Genomic DNA, 26,503 nt, shown 5'->3' with positions numbered 1-26,503 from the left:
TTTGATAAAGAAAAATTAAAATAAACTGTATGATCTGGGTTCAGTCAAGTTAATATACTTGGTAAAAGACATTCATCCATTTTCTAAAACCACTCTAGTGCTTTTTATAAGTTAAAGGGGGAATGGCGTATTCTTATAAACTAATTTATTTTGTATTACAATTGCACTTCAGAACCATTCATAAAATGTCCCCACCCCAAAGTAACAATGTGTTATTAATTATATAGTGGGCTCTTTATGATGCCTCATTATGTGCTGGTTCTTTTCAGATGGCCTACGGAATCCCTTTTTGCAGAACTCACACCTGTGTGGATAGTCTTTAGTATGTATGGAGATCACATGTCGTTTAAATCCTGAAGCGTCTGTAGTGCTATATTCACAGAACTGACACTGATACACTTTCTTCCCACTGTGGCTTTTCATGTGCTTTTTGAGTTCAGGTTGGAGCCTGAATCCTCTCTTGCATTTTTTGCATTTAAAAGGCAAGTCCTTGGTGTGGACAGATAGTATATGTCCACTTAATATAAAAGGATCAGAAGTCTTAAAGTCACAGTGCCTACACTGGTGCATTTTTTTGCCTTTATGAGTTTCACTGTGCTTCTTAAGTTCAGAGGGGCGATGAAATCCTTTCTCACACACCTCACATTTGTGGGGAAAATCCTTTGTGTGTACAGATATTACATGTCTCTTTAAGTCGCTTGAGTTAGTGCTCTTGTGGTCACAGTGGGGACATTGATGTGTTTTGTGACCCTGGAATAGCTCAGTGTGTTTCAAAAGCTCCTTCTCATCAGAGAACGCCTGGGGGCATTGTTCACATTTAAATGGTAAATCAGTGCCATGTCTGCTTTTTATGTGTGTCTTTAGGTTCGATTGGTCAGCACATCTGAACTCACAGAAATGGCAAAGGTATGGCTTCTCCCCAGTGTGTGTTCTCATATGCTTCTTAAGTTCAGAAGGGTGTCGGAAACCCTTGCCACATTCAACACAGACATGGGGAAAGTTCTTGCTGTGGACTGCAAGGAGATGCCGGTTTAGCAACCCCTGCTCTGCAGTCTCATAATCACAGTATTTGCACTTGTGTAATTTAGGCTCCTTGTCTCTTAATATCAATTTGTTAGAGCTTAGTGGACTTGCTTCTCGGTATCTCCTGGTGTATTCTGTAAACTCGTGGGATTTATCGCCCTTGTTGATGAGTTTGTGGCTCTCCAGGTGGTTGTGAAAGCTCACTTTTTTGTTGGTTGTAAAATCACAGTCAGTGCATTGGTATTTTTTCTTAATCATGTGATCTGGGTGATTCTTCATGTGTCTCTTCAAGAAGCCTCTGGATTTAAACTTCTTACCACAGATATGACATGGATACACAGTTAATGGTTGTCCATCAGGGCCAATTATGACAGCTGCATGATAGACACATGTAGAGAGAGATTACCAGTAATTCTTCACTATACCAAAACTCTAAAACATGATAGAGTTGTTACAACAAACGCAATAGAAGGCCCTAATAGTATTAGTACAGTGCTAGATCCAGTTACCTGTTTGCCACTGCCTGGAGTCCCCTCTTCTCCTTTTCTTGATTTTCGGTTTAAAAACTCTGTTAGTAGTAATACTGTCACAGATCTGCAAGTACTGGGTAGCTGTGACATTCTTTGCATCTATCCGGGATTCCAGCATACTTCCTGTAGGACAAGAAAATCACACAATTAAAACCAGTTCTTATGATAAAATTATTTAGGGAAATATGCATGTTATTGATGATAAAAATCATCAAACCCAAGCAGCTTATCCAAGTGATTTTTTTTTCCGTTAAACAGTACAGTCATCACATTCCTAGATGCAAACATTGCCCCTACAGAATATAACACTGCAAAATATATATGTTGTGTATGTTTAAACAAATATGCAGATTTATAGTATAAAATGCTTATTTTGTTCTATTGCAGCAAGTACTGTGCACAGATGACCATTTATAAATTATTAAAGGGAACCCAAATTTTTTATTTCGTGATTCAGATAGAGCATGCAATTGTAAGCAACTTTCAACTTTACTCCTATTATCAAATTTTCTTGGTATCTTTATTTGAAAAGAATGTAAGTGTAAGTGCAAGAATGTAAGTGTAGATGCCGGCCCATTTTTGGTGAACAACCTGGGTTGTTCTTGCTGATTGGTGGATAAATTCACCCACCAATAAACAAGTGCTGTCCAGGGTCTGAACCACAAATTGTCTGGCTCCTTAGCTTAGATGCCTTCTTTTTCAAATGAAGATACCAAGAGAACGAAGAAAATTTTTTAATAGGAGTAAATTAGATTTGTTGCTTAAAATTGCATGCTCTATCTGAATCACGAAAGAAAAAAATTTGGGTTCAGTGTCCCTTTAACATTATAAAATACATTTATATAAAATATAATAAAAACAAGATAACCTACAAATAAATCTCTCTTACATTCAGAACAGCAGCTCATCAGATACCAGGTACCTAAAAAAATTGGACCTACCTAGGATTAGCTTTTAACAAAGAATACCAAGTAAACAAAGCAAATTTGATGATAAGAGTAAATTGGAAAACAAAATTTATGCTTACCTGATACATTTCTTTCTTTCTGGACATAGAGAGTCCACAAAGTCATTCCAATTACTAGTTGGATATTCAACTCCTGGCCAGCAGGAGGAGGCAAAGAGCAACCCAGCAAAAGCAGTTAAGTGTAACTGCCTTACCAATAACCCCAAGTCATTCAGCTGAAGGAAATGGAAAAGAAAGAAACACAAAGGTGAAAAGGTGCCTAAGGTTTACTCAAAAAAACTGCCGAACTATAATCAAAAAAGAGGGCAGGGTTGTGGATTCTCCATTTCCGGAAATAAATAAATTTATCAAGTAAGCATACATTTTGTTTTCTTTCTTATGACATGGAGAGTCCACAATGTCATTCCAATAACTAGTGGGAACCAATACCCAAGCTAGAGGACACGTAATGAACAGAGAGGGAGACAAAAGGAGAACCAAAACAGAAGGCTCCACAGCTTTAAATTTGGAAAAAGTATGCAGAGAGGACCATGTTGCCGCCTTGCAAATCTGTTCCACAGAAGCTTCATGTCTTAAAGCCCAAGACGAGAAGACAGCCCTAGAGGAATGATCCGTAATTCTCTTAGGAGGCTGCTGCCTAGTAGTCTAATAAGCCAAACGAATCACAAACTACGCCACCAAAAAGACAGAGTAGTAGAAGTGGTCTTCTGACCCTTACGCTTTCCAGAGAAAACAACAAACAAGGCAAAAAATTGCCAAAAATCTTTAGTAGCTTGTAAGAAACATTTTAGAGCCTGCACAACAACCAAGTTATGCAAAAAACGTTCTTTATGAGAAGAAGGATTAGGATAAAAGGAAGGAACAACAATTTCCTGATTAATGTTTCGATCCGACACCACCTTAGGGAGAAACCCCAATTTAGTACGAAGGACCGCCTTATCTGCAAGAAAAATAACATACTGGGAAATCACACTGCGGAGCTGAAAACTCAAACTCTGCGAGCGAAAGAAATAGCAAGGAGAAACAAAACCCTCCAAGATAACAACTTATAGCAACTACATACACCGGCTCAAACGGAGTCCGCTGCAAAACTTTAAGAACTAGGATAAGACTCCAAGGAGGAGTCACAGATTTAAACACAGTCCTGAATCTGACCAGAGCCTGAACAAAAGCCTGAACATCTGGTAAAACAGCCAGACATCTGTACAGAAGAATAGACAGTGCAGAAATCTGACCCTTCAGATTACTGACTGACAAACCTTTCTCCAGGCCATCCTGAAGAAACTATAAGATTCGGGGAGTCCTCAACCGAATCTAAATGAAAAACTTTTTAGCCTTGCATCAAAAAAGGTATCTACGCCATACCGTATGGCAATCCTGTGAGTAACAGGAGAAAGAACCTGAAGCATAGTATCAATGACCGCTTCAGAGAAACCACGTCTAGAAAGAACTAGGCATTCATTCCAAGCATTCAGCTTCAGAGAATCCAGATTTGGATGGAGGAATGGACCCTGAGTTAGAGGGTCCTTCCTCAGAGGAAACCTCCAAGGTGAAAGAGATGATATCTTCACCAGATCCGCAATCCAGATCCTGCAATACCAGGCAGGAGCTATTAAAATCATGGACACTCTCTCCTGCTTGATACAAGTGCGGATAAAACAGAGCATGCTTAACCGAAGAACCGCAAACAGTGATCCCAAAACCTTTGTGAAAATTCTGGGAGCTGTGGCAAGACTGAAGGGAAGAGCCACGAACTGGAAGTGTTTGTCCAAAAAAGCAAACCTTAGGAACTTGTGATGATCCCTGTGAATGGGAACATGCAGGTACGCGTCCTTTAAATCCACTGTTGTCATAAATTGACCCTCTTGGATCAAAGGGAGAATGGAACGAATAGTTTCCATCTTGAAGGACAGTACTCTGAGAAATTTGTTTAGACTCTTGAGATCTAAAATTGGCCTGAAGGTTCCCTCTTTTTTGGGAACCATGAACAGATTGGAATAAAATCCCAGACCCTGTTCCTGTACCGGAACAGGAACAATCACTCCCAGGTTGGAAAGGTCTCATACGCGGTGTAAGAACGCCTCTCTTTTTGTCTGGTCTGCAGACAATCTTGAAAGTAGAAACCTGCCTCTGGGAGGAAAACTTTTGAACTCTAACACTATTTCTATTGCCCAGGGATCCTGAACATCTCGAATCCAAGTCTGAGTGAGGAAGGAAAGTCTGCCCCCTACAAGATCCGGTCCCGGATCGGGGGAAAGCCCTTCATGCTGTATTTGATTCAACAGCAGGATTTTTGGATTGTTTTCCCTTATTCCAAGATTGATTGGGTCTCAATGCAGGCTTAGTCTGTTCCTGTTTGGAGGCAGTAGAGTAAGAATTTCCCTTGAAATTTCTAAAGGAACGAAAATTGCTCTGTCGTCCTTTTTGTTTGTTTCTCTCATCCTGAGGGAGATGACGACCCTTACCTCCTGTGATGTCAGAGATAATCTTCCCCTTGTAAGAAATAGCTAAAAATTATGAATGTATGTATGGGGTACTTGTAAAGTACGGCTAATCACCGTAAGGGTCTCAAGGCGCTGCTCATTTTATCGACCTAAGAAGGATGAAAGGTTGAGTGGACCTCGCCGGGGATTGAACCTGCAACCCTTGGGTTGCTACAGAACTTAGCCACAGTGCCTTAACATGCTGAGCTATCTGATAAGGTACAGAAGCGTAGACTTAGAGGACACATACGCAGACCAAGGCTTTAACCATAAGGCTCTGCAAGCTAGAATAGAGAAACACAAAATCTTTGCTCCCAGTTTGATAACTTGAAGGGAAGCATCCGTAATAAAGGAATTAGCAAGTTTAAGGGCTTTTATCCTATCCTGGATTTCATCCAAAGAAGTTTCTGTCCTGATAGCATCAGGCAACGCCTCAACCAATATGCCGCCGCACTAGTGACGGTAGCAATGCACACAGCTAGCTGCCATTGTAAGCCCTGGTGTACAATTTTTTTTCTTTCATGTAATTAGCAAGAGTCCATGAGCTAGTGACGTATGGGATATACATTCCTACCAGGAGGGGCAAAGTTTCCCAAACCTTAAAATGCCTATAAATACACCCCTCACCACACCCACAATTCAGTTTTACAAACTTTGCCTCCGATGGAGGTGGTGAAGTAAGTTTGTGCTAGATTCTACGTTGATATGCGCTCCGCAGCAAGTTGGAGCCCGGTTTTCCTCTCAGCGTGCAGTGAATGTCAGAGGGATGTGAGGAGAGTATTGCCTATTTGAATGCAGTGATCTCCTTCTACGGGGTCTATTTCATAGGTTCTCTGTTATCGGTCGTAGAGATTCATCTCTTACCTCCCTTTTCAGATCGACGATATACTCTTATATATACCATTACCTCTGCTGATTCTCGTTTCAGTACTGGTTTGGCTTTCTACAAACATGTAGATGAGTGTCCTGGGGTAAGTAAATCTTATTTTCTGTGACACTCTAAGCTATGGTTGGGCACTTTGTTTATAAAGTTCTAAATATATGTATTCAAACATTTATTTGCCTTGACTCAGAATGTTCAACATTCCTTATTTTTCAGACAGTCAGTTTCATATTTGGGATAAATGCATTTGTTTCAATCATTTTTTCTTACCTTAAAAAATTTGACTTTTTCCCTGTGGGCTGTTAGGCTCGCGGGGGCAGAAAATGCTTCATTTTATTGTGTCATTCTTGGCGCAGACTTTTTTGGCGCAAAATTTTTTTTCTGTTTCCGGCGTCATACGTGTCGCCGGAAGTTGCGTCATTTTTTGACGTTTTTCTGCGTCAAAAATGTCGGCGTTCCGGATGTGGCGTCATTTTTGGCGCCAAAAGCATTTAGGCGCCAAATAATGTGGGCGTCTTTTTTGGCGCTAAAAAATATGGGCGTCATTTTTGTCTCCACATTATTTAAGTCTCATTATTTATTGCTTCTGGTTGCTAGAAGCTTGTTCACTGGCATTTTTTTCCCATTCCTGAAACTGTCATTTAAGGAATTTGATCAATTTTGCTTTATATGTTGTTTTTTTCTTTTACATATTGCAAGATGTTCCACGTTGCAACTGAGTCAGAAGATACTTCAGGAAAATCACTGCCCAGTGCTGGAGCTACCAAGCTAAGTGTATCTGCTATAAACTTTTGGTATCTGTTTCTCCAGCTGTTGTTTGTATTGCATGTCATGTCAAACTTATTAATGCAGATAAAATTTCCTTTAGTACTGTTACATTACCTGTTGCTGTTCCGTCAACATCTAATTTTCAGAGTGTTCCTGATAACATAAGAGATTTTATTTTTTAAATCCATTAAGAAGGCTATGTCTGTTATTTCTCCTTCTAGTATACATAAAAGTCTTTTAAAACTTCTCTTTTTTCAGATGAATTTTTAAATGAACATAATCATTCTGATACTGATAATGGTTCTTCTGGTTCAGAGGTTTCTGTCTCAGAGGTTGATGCTGATAAATCTTTGTATTTGTTCAAGATGGAATTTATTCGTTCTTTACTTAAAGAAGTGTTATTTGCATTAGAAATAGAGGATTCTGGTCCTCTTGATACTAAATGTAAACGTTTAAATAAGGTTTTTAAATCTCCTGTAGTTATTCCAGAAGTGTTTTATCTCCCTGATGCTATTTCTGAAGTAATTTCCAGGGAATGGAATAATTTGGGTAATTTATTTACTCCTTCTAGACGTTTAAGCAAATTATATCCTGTGCCATCTGACAGATTAGAGTTTTTTGGGACAAAAATCCCTAAGGTTATGGGGCTGTCTCTACTCCTGCTAATGTACTACTATTCCTACGGCAGATAGTACTTCATTTAAGGATCCTTTAGATAGGAAAATTGAATCCTTTCTAAGAAAAGCTTACTTATGTTCAGGTAATCTTCTTAGACCTGCTATATTTTTAGCGGATGTTGCTGCAGCTTCAACTTTTTGGTTAGAAGCTTTAGCGCAACAAGTAACAGATCATAATTTTATAGCATTATTTTTTTTTTTTTTAGATTTATTTATTATTTTCCAACAATGTACAACAACATAATTTGGGCAAAAATATTACATTGACACATCTCACATGATGATTTAAACATAAAGAAAAGAAACCCAGCAGAGTGCTACATATGCTTTTTCTAACCACATATTTAGCTTTAAAATTCCTTATTGAAACTATAACTAAAATAAATCATTACAATAGGATGCAAAGGAACCTTTCTTGACCCAACTCAAGGTTACATTTTAGGCCACACAATTTCTTAACATTCATATCTCTACAAATATAAAGAATTAATAACGAACAGATACATATGTTAAATATAGATTATACCTCTCTACATCTTACAAAAATACATCCTGTATTTTCTTAGCCCAATTTAAACAAAAAAAAAAAAAAAAAAAAATTTAATGTCTAAATTCCTAGTAGTACTGATGATTAACTTAATAGATACCTAGGTTATAGCCCTGAAGAAAAGATGCACTTGTTGGAAAGATTTTCTAATGAAATAAAAAACACATAACAATAAATAACAAAAAAACCACATGAGACAAAAAACAAGAGAGGGAGAAAAAAAAAAAAAAAAAAAAAAAAATTAGGAAAAAAAGGGGGGAAGGAAAAGACGGAAGGAAGGAAACCCCGGTACTTCTCTCTTCACACCTCTACCTCTCAAAATATGGCCGTTAAAATATATTTTCTGATACTAACTGTCATACTGGGTGGGCAAAAAAGTTTCTATAAGTATCGGTAGAGCACAAGGGAGCTAATATTCGCTTCTGTATGGAAAGTGAGTATAAATTAATTATCGGACTCCAATTCCTAACAAAAACCTCGGCCCTATCTTTAAATTGTAAAATTGTATTATGTGATTCAAACACAAGTTGTTGGAGCAACATGTTACGGAAGTGGGAGAATCTGGGAGGAAATCTGTCTTTCCATTTTTTCAATATCAGAATTCTAATTACCATAATTATTGTATTTAATATCCTGATATTTTTAGGTTTAACCCTAATTAGGTTCGGATGTATCAAAAAGATTGTATGATAGGCTTGTATTTTAAAACAATCATGGAACTGCCGATTATACCAGTGGTTAACTTTGCCCCACAGTTGGTTTATTTTGGGGCAATGGAAAACCATATGTAGAATATCCGCATTTGATAAGTGACATTTTGGACACCATTGTTGTATTGAAGAAGAGAATTTAGACATTTTGAGGGGAGTTAAATATGAGTTGTGTAATAATTTAATCTGTGATTCGTTCCATGCAATTGACACATTCAATTTCTCCAGTGCAGAAAAACTATAAGAGATATTAATTAATTCAAATCGAGGGAAGTGTTGACACCAGAAAGAGACCAGATTTTGGGAAGAAATTTGGCCCTGTTTTGCAAGCATTATATTGTATAAAAGAGAAATTGTAAATTTGCCTGCAACAGCTTTTTTAATACACTCATTAATGTCTGACCATCGTAAATCAATACAGCTATCCCAATTTTGCGAGTTAATAAAGTGACGGGTTTGAAAATATGCAAATAGACTATGTTTTGGTAAATCAAATGAATCCATTAGATCATTAAAAGAGAATATCTGTCCTGAAGAACTAATAAGCTGGTACATATACTTAAGGCCCTTTTGGGCCCATATACTATATATTTGCTCATTAATTCCTGGAGTAAATTCTGGGTTGCCTTGAATTGGTAAATACGCTGAGAATCTAAAATCTACATCGCCTATACTACAAATTTTTTGCCATGCTATGATTATATTCTTAAAGGATATAAGATTACAAATGTTTGATGGGAGTTTTTTAATTGAACAATGCAAAATTGCTTTTAAGGAGAAGAGAGCTATAAATAAACTCTCCATCTCTGCAGACAAAATTTTGTTTGAACTGATCAACCAACCCATAGCTATTTTGGTTAAAGTCATCAAGTTGTAAAGTTTAATATCTGGCAAAGCCAGTCCACCATTTCTCTTTTTTTGGCAAAGTTTAGCAATTGAGATACGAGGCTTTCGTTCTTTCCATAAAAATTGTGAACATGCAGTATAGAATTTTTTAATTTCCTGGTTAGGAATGAATAATGGAAGATTTTGCAGTAAATAAAGTATCCGTGGAAAAATAATTGTTTTAACTAGGTTAACTCGAGCCGAGAGAGGGAGGGGAAATGACGACCAATTTTTAAGATCTGAAATGGCTTTCTCAAAAACCGGTTTAAAATTTAAATTATACCACATCTTGGGATTCCTATGTAATATAATACCCAAATATTTGATATTATCTGTGTTTTTAAAAGGATGATCAGTACAGCTTCCCTTATGTTTTTTTATCCATAAAAGTTCACTTTTTTGGAGATTTATCTTATACCCTGCAAATGAACTGAAAATTGAAAGTAAATTAAGAATTTTTGGAATGGACTTTTTCGAATCCTCTAAAAAAATTAGCAAATCGTCAGCATAGAGAGAGATTTTGAACGTCATTGTGCCCACTCTCATCCCAACTAGTTCTGAACGGAGCCAGATTGCTAGAGGCTCGATTGCAATATTAAACAATAAAGGCGACAAAGGACAGCCTTGTCGGGTGCCTCGCCCTAACACGATTTTATTGGAAAGATTGCCATTAATCAAAAGTGCTGAGTATGGATTTTTATAGATCTTGGCTATGAAATCTAAGCAGTGACCTTTAATACCAAAACTTTCTAATGAATGTAGCAGGTGATCCCATGATATGGAATCAAATGCCTTCTCGGCGTCTATAGAATTTATAGCTAGATCCTTATCAAGCTTATCATTGTTTGAAGTCTGATTTTGATTCCAAAAAAAATCTAACAGTATTTCAGCTTTCCGTAAGTTAGAGGTTACAGTACGTCCGTTAATAAAGCCCGTTTGATCCATATGGATTATTTTAGGCAAAAATGTATTCATTCTATTAGCTATGATAGATAAAAGGATTTTATAATCTGAATTTAAGACAGATATAGGTCTATATGAAGCTGTGTACTCAGGGTCTTTACCTTTTTTATGGATAAGGGTTATATTAGCTGCTGAGAACAGATTTGATATAGGGGAAGAAGTGATATAATAATTATTAAACATAGCCACTAATAAGTTACTTGTCTCTTCCATAAGTATTTTATACAATTCTACCGGGATCCCATCTGGCCCTGCAGCTTTGTTCAATTTTGCATTTTTTATTGTTAACAATATTTCTTCCTTAGTAATGGGTGCATTCAAGATTTCTACATCTGAGAGAGAAAGTTGAGGGATGGAAATCTTATTCCAAAAAAAGTGTTTATTAGAATTGTCTATCGGTTGGGTGTTATATAGTTCTTGAAAATATTCAAAAAAAACTTTTCTGATATTGTTATTGTCTGTATATCTCTGGTGTGCAACCTTAATAGCCGGAATGTAGTTTCTGCTTTTATTATTTTTGGTAATTCTGGCCAGGTATTTGGCTGAACTACCATAATGACCTCTAAAACGATTGGCCAATTTAGTATCTTCCTCAAGACATTGCTGCTTAATATATATATCTCTTTTAATTCTGCACTGAGAATAATATATCCAATTGCTCTGGGAAGAATGAAGCTTATATTGATTAAAAGCATTTTTGACTTGGTTAGATAATTGTCTTTCATTCTGTAGAGATTTCTTTTTATAATGACATAAATAAGACTTAATTTGGCCTCTGAGTACAGCTTTAAAGGTTTCCCAGAATATTTCACTTTTATTGTAGTATGAAATATTGTTCCTAAAGAAATCTTGCCATTGTAGTTTTAGCCAATTTATAAATTTGCTGTTATTACATAAATACTGAGGAAAAAAGAAACTAGAATTATGAGAGTTCTCTCTTTGATATAAATGGATATTAAGAGAAATTATCGCGTGATCCGAAATAATAATATCATAAATTTGAGGAGATAGACCTAGCTGAAGAAGCTGTTCTGAGACTAAGATATAATCAATCCTTGAGAATGTACAATGCGCTTTGGATTCACAAGAAAATATTATGGTGTCAGGAAATTTGGTCCTCCAAATGTCATTAAGTTTAAGAGAAGAACAAAAGGTTTTAAAATACTTGCTAGCCTTCATATCTTGTCGTTTATTCTGGGACATTCTATCAATATTCGGAGAGAATACCATATTAAAGTCCCCACCTAAAATAAGTCTATCACTACAATGAGGATATAATTTGTTTTGAATTGTGTCCCAAAATCTGCAAGAAAACTGATTTGGACCATAAACATTGCATAAAATTAATTCACATCCTCTAATCCGAATCTTCATAATGATAAATCTATTATCTGTATCACATTCAATACTAATAATTTCAAATTCTAATTTCTTATTAAATAAGATAGCAACTCCACATTTCCGGCTCACACAAGTGGTTGCGATAACCCGTCCTACCCAACGTGATCTTAATTTAGGAAGTTCAGCCTCTTTGAGGTGGGTTTCTTGTAGAAATACAATGTCAGGGGAGTGTTTACCCAATAGAGATATAATTTGTTTACGTTTAATAGGGGATGTTATTCCACCGACATTCCATGAAAGAATTTTAAGAGGTGCTGTCATGACAACTTAATAATCTTAATCCAATAGGCCACGATAGGTAAGGAGGGAGGTACCGGGGGAGAAAGAAGGGAAAAGAAAAACAGAAAAAGGAAAAAAAAAAAAAAAAAAAAAAAAAAAAGGAAAAATATATTTTAATAATAAAATCACATAACACAAGACAAGACTTAAAACAAACTGGATAGAACATCTGTCTAACCATAGACACCGCATGATTAATAAGATCTGGAAATAATGGGAATATTATTATTTTAAAGTTTATCATGGATAAGAAAATCTCTAGCTTCTTTACTGTTATTAAGCGTGTTAATTCTGCCATTATTCTCCACAATTATTTTTGCTGGGTATATCATCCTAACTTTATATCCTTTATCTATCAATTGTGGAAAAAAGGGGGACATCTCCTTTCTTTTTATCTGGGTTTCATTCGAAAAATCTTGAAAAAGAAGTATTTTGCGATTATCTATCATGAATGGCAAGTTTTTCCGGTAATATTTAAAATACTCTAATTTATCTTGGAAATTTAGAACTTTAAATATCAGCATCCTATCTCGGCTAGAGCCCTCTTGATTAGATCTATTTGCTCCTACTCTGTGTGCTCTTTCTATAGGAATGGGTAGTTTTTCTTTAGGAAAACCTAACATTTGAGGGAGAAGCTGGGAAGTAAAATGGATTAAGTCGTCATAAGCCGGTGTTTCGGGGAGGCCCACTAATCGAATATTATTGCGCCTAGCGCGGTCTTCAATATCCTCAATTTTAGCTGTTAGAGTGAGTAGTTTATTATCATGTTTGTTGACTACTACTTCTTGACTATTAAGTTGATCCTCTATATTAGAGATCCTTTCCTCAGCCTCTGTTAGTCTAGAGGCAAACTGCTTTAGATCGGATGCTATTGCTGCAATTTCATTTGTAATGCCACCTAGTTCCTTTTTAATTGAATCTAGCTGGGGGGAAAAAAATTCAGATAGTTGCATCATTAAAGCTGGATACTCTTGGGTAGTGGCTTGGGATTCAGCAATGCTATCAGAGCTATTATCTAATATTTTGGACTTCTTATCTTTTACTTTTGGCGGCATAATTGGTGATCGTGTGTTAGAATGAGTGAGAAATTTTTCCATATAGGAAAAAGAATACTTGTGTGTGTGTATATATATATATATATATCTATATATATATATATAATATAAATAAATAAATGTAGTGATGTTCAAAAACTAAGTAACTTAGTTGAAGAGTGTGGTGAAAAAAAAAAAAAAAAAAAAAAGAGTGTTTACAAATTAAGTAAGTGTAGCAATTGAGCTCCTAATAAGTGCGATGGTGAAAAATAGTGTAGTTAGACATGTACTAGCTATTATAAGGTGCCAAAATTACAATGAACTGTCAGCAAAAATCCAAAAGAATATGTCATCACTGATACTTGATGTCAAATGGAAAAAAGGGAGGAAAAAAATAGTTTGTTTTTCTAATTTTCATACACAGCACATTTAAAGAAGGGTCTATGATATCTTTACAGCAGTTATAGATAAACCAATGTAAAGTTATGTGGCTATGAGATCTGAGGAATTTCTCCTAGATATAAACTCTTTTTTCTAAATTACAGAATCTGCTAACTTAGGTGTATATATGCATGTAATCAACATAGCTAATCAACAGTAATTAGATAACCAATTTTCGGATACCAAGCATTATAGCATATCATGTAAAACAGTTTAAAGACCTAAATAGTAGACTTAGTACCAAAATCCAAACCAACTAACTTGTCTTGTCTTTATCTTTACACACTTTGTATGGGGCCTTTTTACAGCCACAAAGTTTACAGAAACAGCAAAAAAAAAAAAAAAAAAAAAAAAAAAAAAAAAAGGAAAAGCCGGATAGTGTATCTCTATGCCAACAGGTTGACAACTGGATAGCGTCTCTTTTACCAAGTAGTTATATCCTAAACTTAATCAGTGGACAAGGGCTTCAGAGGACAGCAGGCTACATATACAGACCCTTATAGGTAAATATGTGCTCTTAAAGGATGGATAATATCTTTACTCTAATTTTATAGCATTATTATTATTCTATAACATGCTAATAATTTTATTGGTGATACCATCTTTTGATATCATTAGAGTTGATGTCAGGTATATGTCTCTAGCTATTTTAGCTAGAAAAGCTTTATGGATTAAACTTGGAATGCTGATATGTCTTCTAAGTCAACTTTGCTTTCCCTTTCTTTCCAGGGTAAATAATCATTTTCGTTCCTTTCCTCACAACAAGGAACAAAAGCCTGATCCTTCATCCTCAGGAGCGGTATCAGTTTGGAAACTATTTCCAGTTTGGAATATATCCAAGCCTTATAGAAACCTATAGCCAGCTCCTAAGTACCTATGAAGGTGCGGCCCTTATTCCAGCTCAGCTGGTATGGGGCAGATTACGTTTTCTTCAAAGAAATTTGGATCAATTCCGTTCTCAATCTCTGGTTTCAGAACATTGTTTCAGAAAGGTACAGAATTGGCTTCAAGTTAAGGCCTCCTGCTAAGAGATTTTTTTCTTTCCCGTGTCCCAGTTAACACAGCAAAGGCTCAGCATTTCTGAAATGTGTTTCAGATCTAGAGTTGGCTGGAGTATTTATGCCAGTTCCAGTTCTGGAACAGGGGCTGGGGTTTTATTTTATCTCTTCTTTGTACCAAAGAAGGTCAATTCCTTCAGACCAGTTCCGGATCTATCATTATTGAATCGTTATGTTAGGATACCAACATTCAAGATGGTTACTGTAGGACTATCCTGCCTTTTGTTTAGCAAGGGCATTATATGTCTACAATAGATTTACAGGATGTGTATCTGCATATTCCGATTCATCCAGATCACTTTTAGTGTCTGAGATTCTCTTTTTAGACAAGCATTACCAGTTTTGTGGCTCTACCGTTTGGCCTAGCCTCAGTTCCAAGAATTTTTTTCAAAGGTTCTCGGTGCCCTTCTTTCTGTAATCAGAGAACAGGGTTTTGGTATTTCCTTATTTGGACGATATCTTGGTACTTGCTCAGTCTTCTCATTTTCGAAGAATCTCATACGAATCGACTTGTGTTGTTTCTTCAAGTTCATGGTTGGAGGATCAATTTACTAATCAGTTCATTGATTCCTCAGACAAGGGTAACCTTTTTAGGTTTCTAGATAGATTCAGTGTCTATGACTCTGTCCTTGTCAGACAAGAGAAGTTTAACATTGATATCAGCTTGTCAAAACCTTCAGTCACAATCATTCCCTTTGGTAGCCTTATGCATGGAAATGTTGGGTCTTAGGACTGCCGCATCAGATGCGATCTCCTTTGCTCGTTTTCACATGCGACCTCTTCAGCTCTGTATGCTGAACCAATGGTGCAGGGATTACTCAAAGATATCTCAATTAATATCTTTAAACCGATTTTACGACACTCTCTGACATGGTGGACAGATCACATCGTTTAGTTCAGGGGGCTTCTTTGTTCTTCCGACCTGGACTATAATCTCAACAGATGCAAGTCTTACAGGTTGGGGAGCTGTGTGGGGGTATCTGACGGCACAAGGGGTTTGGGAATCTCAGGAGGTGAGATTTCCGATCAATATTTTGGAACTCCGTGCAATTTTCAGAGCTCTTCAGTCTTGGCCTCTTCTGAAGAGAGAGTTGTTCATTTGTTTTCAGATAGACAATGTCACAACTGTGGCATACATCAATCATCAAGGAGGGACTCACAGTCCTCTGGCTATGAAAGAAGTATCTCGAATTTTGGTTTGGGCGGAATCCAGCTCCTGTCTAATCTCTGCGGTTCATATCCCAGGTATGGACAATTGGAAAGCGGATTATCTCAGTCGCCAAAGGTTGCATCCGGGCGAATGGTCTCTTCACCCAGAGGTATTTCTTCAGATTGTTCAAATGTGGGAACTTCCAGAAATAGATCTGATGGCTTCTCATCTAAACAAGAAACTTCCCAGGTATCTGTCCAGATCCCGGGATCCTCAGGCGGAGGCAGTGGATGCATTATCACTTCCTTGGAAGTATCATCCTGCCTATATCTTTCCGCCTCTAGTTCTTCTTCCAAGAGTAATCTCCAAGATTCTGAAGGAATGCTCGTTTGTTCTGCTGGTAGCTCCGGCATGGCCTCACAGGTTTTGGTATGCGGATCTTGTCCGGATGGCCTCTTGCCAACCGTGGACTCTTCCGTTAAGACCAGACCTTCTGTCTCAAGGTCCTTTTTTCCATCAGGATCTGAAATCCTTAAATTTAAAGATATGGAGATTGAACGCTTGATTCTTGGTCAAAGAGGTTTCTCTGACTCTGTGATTAATACTATGTTACAGGCTCGTAAATCTGTATCCAGAGAGATATATTATAGAGTCTGGAAGACTTATATTTCTTGGTGTCTTTCTCATCATTTTTCTTGGCATTCTTTTAGAATACCGAGAATATTACAGTTTCTTCAGGATGGTTTAGATAAGGGTTTGTCCGCAAGTTCCTTGAAAGGTCAAATCTCTGCTCTTTCTGTTCTTTTTCACAGAAAGATTGCTATTCTTCCTGATATTCATTGTTTTGTACAAGCTTTGGATCGTATAAAGCCTGTCATTAAGTCAATTTCTCCTCCTTGGAGTTTGAATTTGGTTCTGGGGGCTCTTCAAGCTCCTCCATTTGAACCTATGCATTCATTGGACATTAAATTACTTTCTTGGAAAGTTTTGTTCCTTTTGGCCATCTCTTCTGCCAGAAGAGTTTCTGAATTATCTGCTCTTTCTTGTGAGTCTCCTTTTCTGATTTTTCATCAGGATAAGGCGGTGTTGCGAACTTCTTTTGAATTTTTACCTAAGTTGTGAATTCCAACAACATTAGTAGAGACATTGTGGTTCCTTCATTATGTCCTAATCCTAAGAATTCTAAGGAGAAATCGTTGCATTCTTTGGATGTTGTTAGAGCTTTGAAATATTATGTTGAAGCTACTAAGTCTTTCCGAAAGACTTCTAGTTTATTTGTTATCTTTTCCGGTTCTAGAAAGGCCAGAAAACTTCTGCCATTTCTTTGGCATCTTGGTTGAAATCTTTAATTCATCTTGCCTATGTTGAGTCGGGTAAAACTCCGCCTCAGAGGATTACAGCTCATTCTACTAGGTCAGTTTCTACTTCCTGGGCGTTTAGGAATGAAGCTTCGGTTGATCAGATTTGCAAAGCGGCAACTTGGTCCTCTTTGCATACTTTTACCAAATTCTACCATTTTGATGTATTTTCTTCTTCTGAAGCAGTTTTTGGTAGAAAAGTACTTCAGGCAGCGGTTTCAGTTTGAATCTTCTGCTTATGTTTTTCATTAAACTTTATTTTGGGTGTGGATTATTTTCAGCAGGAATTGGCTGTCTTTATTTTATCCCTCCCTCTCTAGTGACTCTTGTGTGGAAGATCCACATCTTGGGTAGTCATTATCCCATACGTCACTAGCTCATGGACTCTTGCTAATTACATGAAAGAAAACATAATTTATGTAAGAACTTACCTGATAAATTCATTTCTTTCATATTAGCAAGAGTCCATGAGGCCCGCCCTTTTTTGCGGTGGTTATGATTTTTTTGTATAAAGCACAATTATTCCAATTCCTTATTTTATATGCTTTCGCACTTTTTTCTTATCACCCCACTTCTTGGCTATTCGTTAAACTGAATTGTGGGTGTGGTGAGGGGTGTATTTATAGGCATTTTAAGGTTTGGGAAACTTTGCCCCTCCTGGTAGGAATGTATATCCCATACGTCACTAGCTCATGGACTCTTGCTAATATGAAAGAAATGAATTTATCAGGTAAGTTCTTACATAAATTATGTTTTTTTCTGGATTAATTACGACTGAGGAGTCGATGTCGTCCAATGTAGCTAAAACTTCCTTGAGTAACAGACGGAGGTGATGTAGCTTAAACTTGAAAGATACAACTTCAGCATCAGCAAGAGGAAATACACTGTGTCAGAAACCTCGCTTGCTGAATATCTGTTTTTTCCTCTAACGCTTTCCCTGCAATATTGGGAAAGCAGACAACGCATCAGAACACATGAGAAGAGCGAAGTCTTGTAAAGTAACCCAAAATGAGTTATAGAGAAAGCGCGGGGCACTGCATGTGAGGGCAATAAAATTTGGGACTCCTAAGGAGAAAATTGTGCATATTGAACATTGTAATTAAATTTCTGAACAACATCCTCTATGGAAAATGTTGTCTGAGAAAAAAAGGACTATCCCTAAGGATTAAATTCCTCACATACATGAGGAACAGAAAAGGAGTTGGTGGTTAAACATTGTGCAACAACACAAAAGAAAGAGACCCTCTCCATAGCCTCTTGGTCCATTATGATTCACAAGGAACCAAGATCTCAAAAAAAAAAAAAAAAAAAATCTTTAATTTTTTAATAAATGCAAAATAAACAAAAACGTTACCTTCGCTTTAAATTTTAAAATGGTAACTTTTTTCCTTTTTTTTATTATTTGCTGTAAATAGGGCAGAACAGCTTAAATAACCTTTGCAATTTATCAATGCCCCTCAGCAGGAAACTGCTGAGGTGCCTGCCTGAACAGTAAAACTAACTCCCTCTGAGCAGTACGTTCAGATCCAGAACTCCACCGCAACAGGGGAAGACAGTCTCCGGTCCTAATAACGCATGATATAATATGAGGATGCGTAATAGGACCAGCAACTGCACAAGATCTCTTTAGACTCTCCGGAAGAGAAGGGGAACAGGCGCGCTATGCAAATGCGCCTCCTCAAGGACCGCCCGTCGTTGACAATATAGTCATCTCCCGGTCGGCATATTGTTTTATGTAACCGCCGGGAGATGTGATCAATTACTAACCGCCGGAAGATGTGATCAATTACTAATACAATAGTGTCCTGAGTTAAAGTAAAATTACTAAACACAAAAGAGCCCAATTACGCCCATCGAGGTCGATATCAGTACAGTCATCTCCCGGTCGGCATGTTTTTTAAGTAACTGCTGGGAGATGTGACTACCACCATTGTCAGTTGCCCTGTAAGGAGAATTGCATATTAAATACAAAGTGCCCTTGTGAAACACCACAATTGATTCCCCAGTGCCTGCGTTAGCTGTCGCATAGTCTCCTATGTATAAAGGATAATTCATGCCAGATAAAAATAAAGTGCCCAATCCATTAAGGGCTTCTTTATAAGTCCCATCCTTACAAAGTAAGTGTCCAACTTCTTCTGAGTTCTTTCTTTTAACCCCAGAAATAAAAGTCAGCACTTACCTCATATTCTGACCGACAGCAAAGGCAGTTCCCAGGTTTGAGAGGTCCTATTCCTCACATGGATCTATGAAATAAGAGAAAATACTGAGTAATATCCCTCAAATTTTTCAGGGTTAGGGCAGCATCAGTATATGGGAGGCACAGTGAGAATTATGTCCCACAAGTTCCCATTGCTCTAAAGCCACCAATGCTCTACTGAAGAGATTGATATGGACTACGGCTACACCCTAGGACAAAGCAGCACAATCTTGCACTACTTTAAAAATAATAAACTCTTGATTGAAGAATCTTTTACTAACACCTCATTTTACCACTTCCTATCACTAACGTAGGCAAAGAGAATGACTGGAGTGGGAGGGAAGGGAGGAGCTATTTAAAAGCTCTGCTGTGGTGCTCTTTGCCGCCTCCTGCAGACCAGGAGGTGAATATCCCATTAGTAATTAAGATGATCCGTGGACTCATTATGTCTCAAAAAAAAGACATACCTTCTCTTAAACCTAACTGTGAATATCAATAAAACACGCTCAGGGGACAGTAAAGTCAAAATTAAACTTTCATGATTGGGATAGAGAATGCACTTTTATACAACTTTTCATTTTACTTTTATTATCCAAATTTGATTAGTTCTCTGGGTATGCTCTGTTAAAAAGCATATCTAAGTAGGCTTAGGAGCAGCAATGCACTGGTGGGAGCTAGCTGCTGATTGGAGGCTGCACATATATGCCAGTTGCCATTCACTCCCATGTATTCAGCTAGCTCCCAGTAGTGCATTTCTGCTCATTCAACAAAGGACACCAAGAGAACAAAACAATTGTTATAATAGACATAAATTGGAAAGTTGTTTAGTATTGTATGCTCTACCTGAATCATGAAATAAAGATTTGGGGTTTCATGTCCCTTTAAATTAAATGTATGAAAGACAACATAAACTTTCTATGTTGTTTTAATTTGGTGATGGACATCACGCAATGTAAGCAAATAATGGTCAAATAACAGAAAACCTACAGAAAGTTTACCTGTTTCTTGCCAATCCCCATACTTTCTTGGAAGTTCTTGATCTTCTCCTATTGGAGAAACAGAAACAACAAATGAAAAATGTAAATGTTACTCTGTTTATTTAAGTCATATATATGCATAGCTCCTTTACAAGTAACAACTGTTTTATAAAGATAATGTTCTAAACAAAAGTCAGAATGAACTATATTTTTGATCTTTTGAAAGATAAATAACTTCGATAGTACATTACGTTGCCAAATTCATTTGCATTATCATCCTGTTCTTTTACCTTATCTATCCTACAAACCGTAAAATATAAATTGTATTCATACCATAAAGAGAGTATCAATACAGAGATTGTTAATTAACTAGAGCTAATATTTGGTGTCAATGTTAGTTGGCAATCACTGTAACCAACAACGACATTTTTGATCAGTCACGGACAACCAAAATCAGTCAAAAGGCTCCTTTACAGTTTTCTGCTATTCATTATACCTCAAGACAAAACTAGCTTAATACATTAATTGCTGCTCTACTATCAAAGGGAATTAACACATGGATGGTCAGGCAATCAGAAACAGCCGTCACACAACATGCCAATCACTGGCTGTGTCATGCTCAATAATTGCAAGGATAGTAGCTAACAGGAATTTACCTATGTGTTTATAGCTTTGATGGAGCTGACCACACAGTTATCTAAGGTCACTTATGCAAAAAACATAAATTATGCTTACCAGATAATTTCCTTTCCATCTGTATGAGGAGAGTCCACGGCTTCATTCATTACTTGTGGGAATACAGAACCTGGCCACCAGGAGGAGGCAAAGACACCCCAGCCAAAGGCTTAAATACCTCCCCCACTCCCCTCATCCCCCACTCATTTTGCTAAGGGAACAAGGAACAGTAGGAGAAATATCAGGGTATAAATGATGCCAGAAGAACAAAAAAATTTGGTCCGCGCAATGGAAAAAAACGGGCGGGGGTCGTGGACTCTCCTCAGACAGATGGAAAGGAAATTATCTGGTAAGCATAATTTATGTTTTCCATCTTAATATGAGGAGAGTCCAGGGCTTCATTCCTTACTTGTGGGAAACTTATACCCAAGCTCTAGAGGACACTTAATGAAAACGGGAGGATAAAAAGAGAGGCGGACCCTATTCTGAGGGCACCACAGTCTGCAAAACCTTTCTCCCAAAAGCTGCTTCAGCCAAAGCAAAAACGTCAAATTTTTAAAATTTTGAAAAGGTATGTAAGGAGGACCAGGTAGCCGCCCTACAAATCTGCTCCATAGAGGCCTCATTCTTGAAGGCCCAAGATGAAGCCACAGCTCTAATTGAATGAGCCCTAATCCTCTGAGGAGGCTTATGACCCACTTTTTTTTTTATATGCTAAGCGAATAATGCTCCTTAACCAGAAAGATAGGGAAGTGGAAGAAGCCTTCTGCCCTCTACGCTTCCCAGAATAGACAACAAACAATGACAAAGTCTTTCTAAAATCCTTCGTAGCCTGAAGATAGAATTTCAAAGCCCGAACCACATCCAAATTATGAAATAATCGTTCCTTTGAAGAAGATGGATTGCGATCAGACACAACCTTAGGGAGAAAATACAACCCAGTGCGAAGAACAGCCTTATCAGCATGAAAAACTAGGTAAGGTGGGTCACATTGCAAGGCCGCCATCTCAGAGACTCTGTGTGCCGAAGCAATGGCCAGTAGAAAAAGAACCTTCCAAGACAGTAACTTAATATCAACCGAATGAATAGGCTCAAACGGAGCCCTCTGCAAAACCTTAAGAACCAGATTTAAACTCCAAGGAGGAGAGGTAGGTCTAAACACAGACCTGATTTTAGACAGAGCCTGAACAAAAGACTGTATATATCAGGAAGGTCAGTGAGCCTCTTGTGCAATAACACAGATAAAGCCGAAATCTGTCCCTTTAAGAAACTAGCGGCAAGTCCCTTCTCCAAACCTCTTGGAGAAAGGAAAAAATCCTGGACACCTTGATCTTATAAAATCCAAACAAGAACCAGCACTTTAGCCAGAGGAACGGACACATCCGTGGGCCACTGCCAAACCCACCATCAAATCATAGAAACAGCATAGAGGTGTCAGATTAAAAATCCCTTTATTTTAGAACATGGGGATCAGAGAAAACACAACGTTTCGGGGCGGTCCCCTTAATCATGTGATGTCATAGTACAGCCTTTAGCCTTCCTTTATAGCATTAACAATTCATGTGTTTAATTACTCAATTAATCAATTAACTATGTTAGTATGGGCTGTAAATCTAAACAAAGTCATAAAAAACCACTTGTCATATAGAAAACATTCATACAAAACCTATATACAAATGAGAAGTTAAAAAGCTCACAAAGTAACTAATTATGTGATTGCAACCATGGTTTGGTCTTATTAAACTATTGCACTAGCCTAAAAAATGTCAGAATAGTGATACATTTGTAAAATTCATTAGACATACATTAACAACCACCTTAGCATAGATTATATTCTCATATTATTAACACAATACTCAAATAACATCCTATTAGAATGGAGTTCATTCAGCAGAGGGGGCTGTTACTAGTGGTGTTCCTCAGGGGTCAGTTCTGGGGCCTGTTTTGTTTAACATATTTATCTGCAATATCAGCAAAGGGCTACAGGGGAAAGTATGTCTCTTTGCAGATGATACAAAAATTTGCAACAGAGTGGATGTTCCAGGGGGGGTAGACAAAATGAGAAGTGATATACAACAATTGGAGGATTGGACAAATGACTGGGATCTAAAGTTTAACACAGCAAAGTGTAAAATAATGCATTTAGGGAAGAAAAATCCAAATGTTAATTACAGACTCAATGACATTTTACTGACTGTTACAGACGAGGAACAGGACTTGGGAATTATTATTTCAGATGATTTAAAACTTAGTAAACAATGTAGTAGTGCAGCGAGTAAGGCTAGCAGAATGCTTGGATGTATTGGTAGAGGTATTTGCAGCAGAAATAGTAAGGTTCTTATGCCACTTTATAGATCAGTAGTTAGGCCTCATCTTGAGTATTGTGTGCAGTTCTGGAGACCATATCTTCAGAAGGATATTAACAAACTTGAATCTGTGCAAAGGAGGGCTACCAAAATGGTACATGGTCTAAAAAATAAAACTTACCAGGATAGGCTCAATGACCTAAATATGTATAGCTTAGAGGAGAGAAGGGAAAGAGGTGATATGATAGCAACTTTCAAGTACATTAAAGGGTTTAGTAAAACTGAGGCTGTGGGTATTTTACATAAAATGGAAAATTCAAGAACAAGGGGTCATGAGCTCAAGCTAAAGGGTAATAGATTCAGGAGTAATTTGAGGAAGCACTTCTTTATAGAAAGAGTGATTGATTTATGGAATAAACTTCCTCAAGAGGTAGTAGCAACAAACACTGTGGGGGACTTTAAAAATGCATGGGACAAGCATAAGGCTATCCTACGAACTAGATACGTTTATACTGTTAGGTAAGGTCGGGCAGACTTGCTGGGCCTATGGCTCTTATCTGCCGTCAATATCTATGTTTCTATGGCAACTTCCATGGAGGAGATGAGGATATCCCCACCAGGTCCGTGACCCACATCCTTCGCGGCCACGATGGAGCAATTAGAATAGCCGAAACTTGCTCGACCGGTTGTCCAGAGAAATCTGTTGTGTCAGATCCGAGTGGTTGCCGTTCCATTGCCTCAGCATACACAGCTGAAGAGGTCTGAGATGGAACATGGCGAATGGGATGATATCTATGCTGGACACCATGAAGCCAATTACCTCCATACACTAGGCCACAGAGGGCCTTAAGGAGGTCTGGAGGGCAAGACAGTTAGAAGTAATTTTGCAACGTCTCTGGTCTGTAAGAAATATTGATTAAAAAGAAACAGAACCAGTCTTATGTCTCCAGGACTGATAATACTATTTGCTTTTTAAAAACACTGCGTACAAGCCACTGACCAAAGGAGGCTTTAACGAACCGCACACACCTTATGATAGTCCCATAATACTATCTTCAAACAAATAAGCAGAAAACACACGGAGTCTTACCAGGAAACAGGGACTCGTTTCTTTAGATCGCTTGGATCCACAACCGAGTCTGTCGGCGTCCCTCACCCTCTAGTGGCAAGCGTTCCACGTGTGTATTCGCTGATGACACTGATGGCGTTACGGTTCCGGGACTAAACAAATCTGCTGGACGGAGCATGTACCAGCTCGCAGTGTTGGTCCTTGCGTGCAATGAGCATATCCAACTGGTGTAGAGTTTTAGTAATGACGAAAAGGAGGAATGCTCAATTAAAAGTTTAATTTATTGATCCATCAGTTAAAATACTTCACAGAGAAAACAAGTGTAGGTGAGCGTAGCACCACAGGCTTATGCATTTCGGCTGGGAGCTGTAATCATAGCTTAAGGTGCTATGCTAAACTAACAAATTAAAAAGAGGATACTACAATCCTATTTGGTTAAAACAAAACACGCCCATCATACACAAGCCCTTGCACGGCAAAAGATATAGATACACATTATACAGGTTGCACAATTTATGAATCAAATACCTAAACAAAACAATGTTAATCTATTTACAAGCTAATTAATAATCACATAACAAGATGTGTATGTATATGCCCCTTTGAAATAGAAAAGTGTTGTATATTCATGTTATTATTATACATACGAAAAACATAGTAAAGCTGCTACATCATAAGTATACGTAGCTGAATGCATAGATATTTACAGATTCATGCGACAAACTAAAACCTACAGTATATACAGTATATACAGGTGAGTGGTTGGGCATTAAGTTGTCTATTTTTGACATTTGACAAAGGTGTTATGTGAACACCGAAACGTTATGTCGTTTTAAACTTGGCTTATTAAAAGTTATATTTTATTATGAACAGTGAGTGCCTTTTTTGCTTTTGGAATTATGGACTTTGATTTAAGTGCACCCTGGCTGCTGTATAACCGTTTGATGTGCTGATCTGTTCTTGGGACTTTTTTATATATATATATATATATATATATATATATATATATATATATATATATAAGAAAATACTGATCATTGTATGCGTAATATACAGGGCCGGTGCTAGGATTTTTGGCTACATAGGCAAAAACACATTTTCCCGCCCCCCCCCCCCCCCCCCAAAAAAAAAAAATGATATACCCTGTGTAATAGATATTTCTGCATGACATAAATGTGCAGGTAACAACATTTACCTACACACACACATACTCATACAATTTTACACATGCATACATATTTTCACACACACACACTTACACATACATGCACACACACACATTTACACATATTTACAGATACATACACACACATTTACACACACATATTTACACATACATACACATACATATTTACACATACATACACACATGTTTACACACACTTACATATACATACATACACAAATACATACGTACACATTTTTACACATACACATATTTACATATACACACACATATTTACATATACACACATATTTACATATACACACATATTTACATATACATACACATATTTACATATACATACACACACATATTTACATATACATACACACACATATTTACACACACATATTTACACATACACACACACACATTTTTAGATACACACATATTTACACACACACACATTTATACATACACACACACATTTACACACACATATTTACACATACACACACACATATTTACACATACACACACACACATATTTACACATACACACACACACATATTTACACATACACACACATTTACACATACATACACATTTACACATACATACACACATTTACACATACACATATTTGCATATACATACACACATATTTACACATACATACACACACATATTTATACATACACACACATATTTATACATACACATATTTACACATACACATATTTACACATACACATATTTACACATACACACACATATTTACACATACATACACACATTTACACATACATACACACACATATATTTACACATACATACACATTTACACATACATAAACACACATATTTACAGCAGCATAAGTGTCATGTCACTCTGAATTCACGTCTTATATCCCCAAGTTGAGCTGAGACACAGCCAAGCAAAACTCTCTCCCTAC

At 37.2% G+C, this 26,503-nt stretch overlaps 1 protein-coding gene across 2 annotated transcripts in view; it reads right to left on the bottom strand.

Moving 5' to 3' along the window:
- ZNF711 (zinc finger protein 711) overlaps positions 1-26,503 on the bottom strand; it is a 203,554-nt gene that overhangs the window by 1,379 nt on the left and 175,672 nt on the right. For both annotated transcript variants that reach the window (XM_053699343.1, XM_053699344.1), the window contains exons 7-9: positions 20,353-20,400; positions 1,533-1,676; positions 1-1,397 (exon numbers count right to left, since the gene is read on the bottom strand). The exon at positions 1-1,397 is cut by the window's left edge and continues 1,379 nt beyond it. In XM_053699343.1, the coding sequence (XP_053555318.1) occupies positions 220-1,397; positions 1,533-1,676; positions 20,353-20,400 (1,370 nt within the window). In that variant the 3' untranslated portion in view covers positions 1-219. The remainder of the gene's footprint in view (positions 1,398-1,532; positions 1,677-20,352; positions 20,401-26,503) is intronic.

Source organism: Bombina bombina, chromosome 1 (assembly GCF_027579735.1).
Source record: "Bombina bombina isolate aBomBom1 chromosome 1, aBomBom1.pri, whole genome shotgun sequence".
NCBI lineage: Eukaryota > Metazoa > Chordata > Amphibia > Anura > Bombinatoridae > Bombina > Bombina bombina.
The sequence above is the reverse complement of the archived record's forward strand: the minus strand, read 5'-3'. Positions and strand labels throughout refer to the sequence as shown.